Source organism: Stylophora pistillata, chromosome 9, assembly GCF_964205215.1.
Source record: "Stylophora pistillata chromosome 9, jaStyPist1.2, whole genome shotgun sequence".
NCBI lineage: Eukaryota > Metazoa > Cnidaria > Anthozoa > Scleractinia > Pocilloporidae > Stylophora > Stylophora pistillata.
The window spans coordinates 2,741,814-2,749,540 of NC_142527.1; the positions used below are offsets into that span (position 1 = coordinate 2,741,814).

Sequence of the window (7,727 nt, forward strand, 5' to 3'; positions counted from 1 at the left end):
AGACTACAAAGGCTCGCGAAAGTATTTTGAAATGATTTTCATTGTTGGCCCAAGTCAAACAGAAATTCTGAAAGGAAGGCATTTGATGAAAGGGTTGCAGAGGGATGGAAACTGAGATATTCTGTAGCTCATCATGGGGAGTTCAACTTTTTTGTCTGGTTATTTAGTTAAGTTTATTTAGTTAAGGTACTTTGCCTTAGAGAGGAAATAATATAGGAAAAAAGACAAAAGATATTAACATACCCAAATATTTATTTACTGTTTTTAAAAAGCCTTACAAAATATTCCAAGGTAAGCTACACTAAGGTAGTATCTATCCACTTTATGCATGATAAATAGTATCATTCTTCTTGAGAAAAAGAAACCATCGCTAGACAAGCAAAAAGAATACAAAATGAGAAACCATAAAATAAAAGAAGTTTAGTCAATATTATTAACAAATGATTTGTGAACTTGAAAGCAAATTCGTAGAACTCTTGCAGAAGAATTGTTAAAAGAATCTTAAGAAAAGAACTGTGCCTTACTCACTAAAGAGGAAATATCTTTTCACCATGAAACTAACATGCCTAACTAGAAAAAAAAGCAACAACAATAAAACATAAACATGTTAAGCAATTTTCCTGTGCATTTTAAAATTATGCATTTGCTGTGAGTACTTCAAAGAAAATGCCATTAGATAGCAACAAATTAAGAACATTAACAACTACTATTATTCATTCTCTTAAGTCATACCTACAGAGAATACATTTTATAGACATAGAAGTGACATCATACCTACAGACAATAGTTTTATGCACCTTTATTGTCTTTACAACTGCAGCTCAGGAATATGCATAATGAAATAATTATTGGATTCAGCATTCACATGATAGCAATAATTATCAAGGCCTCAGTTTGTGTTATTCACCTCAGCCTTTGGTTTCAGCAGATAACTCAAGCTTTGGCCTTGATAATTATTGCTATCGTGCGAAAGCCGAATCCAATAATTGTTAAATATCCTCCCTTTAACCTAACTTGGTACTGTATCCTACAAGGTAATTGAACTGGCATTTCAATCTATCTCTAGCTAAATAAACAGTATAAGTACCCAAAAACTCTCAAAGTAATCATGTACAGCTATCAATGGTCAAACAGAACTTGAGTGAAATTAAAAGGCTTGCTGGTTGTATGTTCTGGCACTTTTAAGTAACCATGCAAAAGGCTTTTAATGTGAACAGTTCCTCTCTTCTTTACAAAGAGACGCAAATTTAAAGCATAGTCTCTATTGTGCTGAGGATAAAATATCACATCTCTGCCAGTAAAGTTACATAAATAATTAATTTTTTCTCCTCACAGCAAAGTGAGTAATAGCAATTACAAAATGGTACCAGAGCAGCTACAAAAACGTTGCAAATATACCTACAAACCAGGCTCAAAATGTAACTAGAAAATATTCTCTTCATGAAAAATGCCTTTGAAGTGTGAACACCAACATATTTACAACAGGAATCCCTCCATAAAAGAGGTCAGAGAAAAAAAAGCTGGAAGGAAAGCTTGTAATGTTATACTTTTATTTGCAAATACTTCAAAGACATTTAACCCAGGTGCTTAAAACAAAGTTCTCAGATAAATCAAAACTATAATACAATTTGCAAATGTAGTCGCATTAGTCTGCACTGTTCTTAACCCTGAAATTCCCATAAGAGATAGAGACAGAATTTCTCCTTATAATATCAATACAGGCACAGGCACACTCCTGCTTTGTAGCTGTTAGATTTTGTTTATCACTGTGTGATTATAGCCCTAATAATATACATGAAAAAATTTCTCAGTTCTGATTGGTTAAGATGAATGCAGTTTTCAGTTAATTCAGTGCAGAAGAGAGTTAATTCAGTGCGAAGAAAGAAACAAACCAGACATTCTGATTGGTCAGAATGATTGGTCAAGGTCAATGTCAAGGTCAATGTCACTTGCAGGGTTTGAATAAATTATTTTTGCAGGTGATGTGCACGCTTTTCTTCTGCGTAGTTATGAGAAGCTACCTTGTATTTTTTCATGTATATTATTAATAGATAATCACATGATTTTCTCGTGCAATTTGGAATAAATAAGCACTTGTAAATTTTTTCAAAGACCACAAATTGCACTCGCCCTACAGGCTCATGCAATTTTGTTAGTCTTTGAAAAAATCTACTCGTGCTTATTTATTCCAAATTGCAGTCGAAATCATGTGATTACCTATACGAATTGGACTCCAGTCGGTCCTTGTTACAATGTCAGTTATTATCTGCAATCCTAATTACAGCTAGCAACCCAGCTTTAATACAAAATGAAACCATTCTTGTGATCATGATGGCTCTTACATATTTAGGCAAGTCTTCGAAAACACTCCAACATGATCCTTAGCTTCTTTGCAAGAGTCTCGCTGTTCACTGTGGTGGATATCAATCACAAATATTGGCACTACTTTGGCAATGGCTTTGAGCAGCTGCTAAGAAAATCTTTCCATTTGTACAAATGCAAACCTCACGGGCATTAACACCAGGTTGACCACTAGAACCAGTATAAGTTTTCAGATTTTTAAATGACACCTCTGTTGCATTCAACACAACCTAAAGAAGATATGAAGAAAGATCGATTTTTGTGATGAACAGAACTGCCTTTATGTTGAAGGACACCAGAAAATAATACTCTAACAACAGTAAGCATATTCTCCATACTGTCCTCTATACATTTCCTAAGGTGCTGACATGAGAATTTATTTAACAATCAAGAATTTATTTTAAGGTTAGATCATTTCCTTTTTTTTTTTCTTGTGACCTTGATGCTTTATTCAGGGGGGGGGGGAATATTGTAAGGAGAAATTAAATGCGATTGGATCTCAGGGATCAAACGGTCAATTAATGACATGCAAGAACATGAAAGTAGCAATAATATCTCAAGAAAGATTGTTTCCTTATTTGTTAGTCCTCATACCTTTCCACTCATGGATTTGATAGTCACATCCTGCAGGCTTTTAATTCTTACACTGCCAGCTGCAGATTTAAAGTTCATGCCATTTGGAGCATCCATGTGCAAGGATCTGGTCAAGGAAGCCAATCGTAGGTCCTTCTTGGGAGGGGCCCTCAGACTCTCAGTTTCAACTGAACCACTGAAATGAGCTCCATTTGGACCTACAGAAATAAAACATTATGTCATAGAATTGAACATGCCCGCTTCTTTTCATAATTTTCTGGGAGGAGCAATGTGCGCAGAAGTGATGCACTCATCTGCCACCCCTGTGGCCCATGTCCCATTCCTATACCTAGCAACACATTTAGGTTAAGTTTGTTGTTGGTGCACGTTTTTACTTCTAGGGTTTTTTCCCACTTTGGTTTTCCTCCCTCCACAACACTCAACCATCCAAAAACCAATTTCAAGCTGGAAACAATGGACAAAGAGCCAGTCCCTGGAAGCACCTCTGGGAAAATTCCAAATGATTTATCACTGATTTATTATCTAATTTAAAAGGTTATCTTCAAAACGATTTGTTACAGGTCAAGAAACCTGGGCTAATATACAAAGAAGAGGCTGTATTACTGCAACAGAAGGAGGTGAAAGAACAAACCTAAGTACCATTTCAACCAAGTAATAACTACCACAGACAAACAACAATTAAGGGGTTGACTTATACTTACTCAAAAACTCCAACTTATCAGCCTTAAAGACAATTTTATCTTTGTCTGCATAGAGTATATCTTTTCCTCGTTCTGTCTTGATGGAGAACTTCTGGTTACGAGCCACTACTTCATCATTTCCTATGAAAAGTTGACCTGTAATATTTCCATCTGGGTCACGGGCATTTACAGTTACATTTGCCGTGGACTGAAGAGTAAGTTCAGAGTTCTGAAAAAAAAAAAGAGTTAAAATCAGGTAAATATCAGTAACTCACATACAATGGCCATGTGGCTGATGGAAAAAACAACTTACGTGTCTTGGTCTTATCATGTTTGCACGTAACTCTTTGACAAATTCTGCTTCCCCATAGAGTTTCAACCCTTGATCAGTTATCCTCAGTTTTCCCATACCATCCTAAAAAAAAAAAAAAAAAAGAGGAATTTTTCACAATCAATTTAGCTCTAAAACACAATTCCTACATGGAGGTTTCCTGAATTAAACTATGAGGAAATATTTTCAAACATTTGGTTTTTATCAACTGAGTCAATAATGTAAATTGGCCACTGTAAAGGATGAAAGAGCTGATGTTTCAAGCATTAGCCCTTCTTCAGCATGAATGATAAAGGATTAACACTTGAAACATCAGTTCTTAAATCCTTTCCGGTGGCCAATTTACATTTATCAACTCAGTCGATACAACCAAATCGCCTAACTACCCCCAACAACAGGGCACCACATTTTCTTTAGAAACTTACCCCCTTGACTCATTTTCAAACATTGTTAAAGTACAGCTGGAGAAAAGGCATGAGAGCCATGTAAGCAATCTAGTTACCAGTAAGAAATGTTTAAGCAACCGTTGTCCACAGTTCTTTATGCACTGCTTTAATTAAAACAAGGATGTATTGCCCAGAACAACATGGGGCAGTGGTAAACTTAGACTTCTATCTTTAAAGTTAGAATGTACAAAAAAGGCCTTATTTTATTATGTGTAATTTTTAATCAGATTTAGTTTTTAAAATTTTTATGCTTTTTCTTGTAATTTAATTTTTAAGTCCTTTATATAAGATTTTACGGTGAATTTTAATTAAACTTATTTATCGCTATTATTTCTATTCAGTTTAGTTTATCGTATATGTCGGGCCTCTGTAGATAGCAATTTTTTTTTATCTTGTACAAAAACTGAAGGAGTCACCCTATTGAAATAAATGTTTCTATAAAAGAAAAAACTGAAATATTTACCAGGTTGAAATCCATAACTCTCATGACCCAGATGACAAGAGAAAGGTTCACGATGGTAATCACCATCAAGACCAGAATAAGAAAATAGATGAAGCGCTTTCTCCAGCCATAGATACCAATCATGTAAACAACTGATGCTGGGTCCTGGTTGTTCCAGTCAACCTCTTCTGTCTCCCGTGTCGGCATTCTGATCAACCTTGTACTTTTGCAACCTATTAAGAATTCAGCAAAAAGGAGTTGAATCTGTCTGTACCTCTATATACATACCCAGCTCAAATTGAAACAATATGAAAAAAAAAAAATTTTTGCCCACTTCTGAAGAGGGCAAATATACATGGCCTCTATATAAAAGGCTCTTTTCAATATATCTACCATCCATCTGCAAAGACTAATTACTAATCAAAACAATTCCTTTAACCATCATCTTGGAAACCTAATATTTTAAGAATGTGAACAAAATAAAAAAACACTTATGTGACAGTCTGCAATTATCACCTCTTTCTTTCTATTTATGAGCTAGGAGATAATATTTCCTGTAGTAAACACCCATTTCTCCATTTTGATGCACATTGTATTCGGCTATGCATATAGTGAGAGTTGATTCTTCCCTGTTATAAATTCCCTTAGGCTACTGATTTTCAAGAAATAACCAGCATTTTTAACAGTATGAAATTAGAAACGATACCCCATGCAGGGGGTCTACAATCATCAAAGCTACAACTGCAACACCACAAAATTTGTAAGAAGAACTTGAGTGTTGTGAGAGGAATCTCAAATATAGATTTAAAATGTCCTTGAAAATGACTTGCGATACGTGTTTACATAGATTTAAAGTAATTATTGGGATAATATACTCCGTTATCTTTGAAATCATGAAGAAATATTCAACAAGAAATTTTAGCGTACCTCTGGCAAGGAATTCAGAAATCTATCCGATGACAGTACGGCAGACAGGAGAGATAATGATATCTTTGAGCTTTTAAGCGACTTAACGTGGGGCTTGGGCGTAAACGATATGCAGATATGAACAAATGCAAGCCACCCATTTCTGTAACGTTCAACCTAATATCCGACGAAAGTAATTCTCTAATTCCAAACAATCAGTCACGGAAAATAATTGATACCGTAAACGGTAATTAGTTCTTTCTCGAGCTCTAGGATACATCAACGCTTGAGAACATTTAATTTTGATTTTGCTATTGCGGTTACCGTGGGCAGAGGTTTCCAAACACACGGTACATAATTTTCGAATTTGCCACATTCGCGTTCGAAGATAAACTCTGGGATACGCACCTACACTAACTATGTAACGACAGATTATCTTTAGGAAATGTCGAGTTGTTTTGGTTTTAAATACGTTTCAGAAGTCCAAATAAATATTTAAAAAGTAGTAAACTACACAAATGTTCTCTGCTTCTGCAAGAAAGATGACAAAAAAATTCATTCAAGCGATTCAAAACTCCCATCTTCGAGAAGAGAAGCAGTAACTTAGAAAACATTAAAAGCTGCGCTCTCTCTCTCTCTCTTGTCACTAACTCACAAAATCGACATAACATAACGCTAAATCTATATTTTGCTTACCTAACCGACACTTGTCACGTCAAGAGCTCTTAATGTGAACGTTGAAAACAGAAGTCAGCGATAGACTACGGACGTACCGTACAAACTGTAAACAATCGATAGGGAACGACCGACGCGTGAAGAATGTTTTTTGTGGTTTGCGAGGCTACCAAGCTGAGTGAAATTTGGCGCCCTTTGGAATGGATCACGAGGAGGAAGGGGTTCAACTAGCAATTCTACTTTGACTCATAATAAGATACATGAAGAAATGTATCCCATCAGAATGACTGAGAAAAGAACAGTCTATAAAAAAGGGTTATACAGAGTAGAAAATAGATGACTCAGTGCAAAAAACAAAGAAGAGCTAGAAAATTTTTCTTTCACTGGACACCGTTGTTTTAACCTAACGTTTGGGCATGAATGAATTATTTTTGTACGTGACTCACGCGCTTTAGGTTTGCATGAATACGACGAACTATCTCAAATATAATTCCCATGTGTTTCATTTATGAGTAATCACATGATTTTCCCTGTGCAATTTGGAAAAAGTACAACTGCTTTTCTCTTTTTTTCCAAGCGCTTCAAATCGCACTTTCCCTAAGGCCTATGGGTTTGTGCTAAAAACTTACTTGTATTTCGTCACTCGAAATCATGTGATTATCTCAGTGTAAAGGTAAAGTCTGTTTACGAGCCAAGTGGCCCATCAGGCTGGTGCTGATCTCCGGTTTCCGTTGCAAGTTGGAGTATTTCCACTCCCCCCTGGATGGGATGCCAGTCCATCGCAGGGTTACCCCCCAGCATTAAATTCGCCGAACGCACATATCCACTTAAACACCTGGGTGAAGAGAGGCACTGTGAGAGTAAAGCACTCATGAGCTATGAGGCCACCGCGCCTCTCTTACCGTACAAAGACTTTAAAAAAAAAAGGATTATCACGAAGCTATATAGCTTCACCTTGGATCAGCTAGGGTCGAAAGTAAAAAAAAGGAATTGGTAGCTTTCATTCGTCCTATCTCTATCAAGTTAATTATTACACTTCTTGGAAATTAATCATAATTTATTTATCATTATTTAGAGTCTTATCAGGGACAGCCATTTTTTATAGTGAGAGCGGAATCAGAAACGAGTATAGTAAATCCACTGTAAAAATGATGTTTTTACAAGACCGTGAGAAATAATAAAGAGGCAGCTTATTACACAAGGAATAAATCATTGCCAGGAGATGACACTTCGTCACCCTGCCCTGTAGATGGATAAATTTCATCCTGTCATCTTTTGCTGAAGCATAATAA

At 35.9% G+C, this 7,727-nt stretch overlaps 1 protein-coding gene across 2 annotated transcripts; it reads right to left on the bottom strand.

Annotated features, from left to right (window-relative positions):
* Positions 1-234: 234 nt before the first annotated feature.
* On the bottom strand, positions 235-6,583 carry LOC111326309 (zeta-sarcoglycan). Of its 2 annotated transcripts, none has more exons than XM_088734266.1 (6): positions 6,457-6,583; positions 4,876-5,087; positions 3,949-4,050; positions 3,657-3,864; positions 2,956-3,152; positions 235-2,591 (listed from the first exon to the last, which is right to left on the bottom strand). In XM_088734266.1, exons 2-6 carry the CDS (start codon positions 5,059-5,061, stop codon positions 2,424-2,426), a joined length of 861 nt encoding a protein of 286 aa, XP_088590392.1. In that variant the 5' UTR covers positions 5,062-5,087; positions 6,457-6,583; the 3' UTR covers positions 235-2,423. The 2 variants fall into 2 exon arrangements, with proteins under 2 accessions (XP_088590392.1, XP_088590393.1); XM_088734267.1 differs by lacking the exon at positions 6,457-6,583 and adding an exon at positions 5,782-5,894.
* Positions 6,584-7,727: the final 1,144 nt, after the last annotated feature.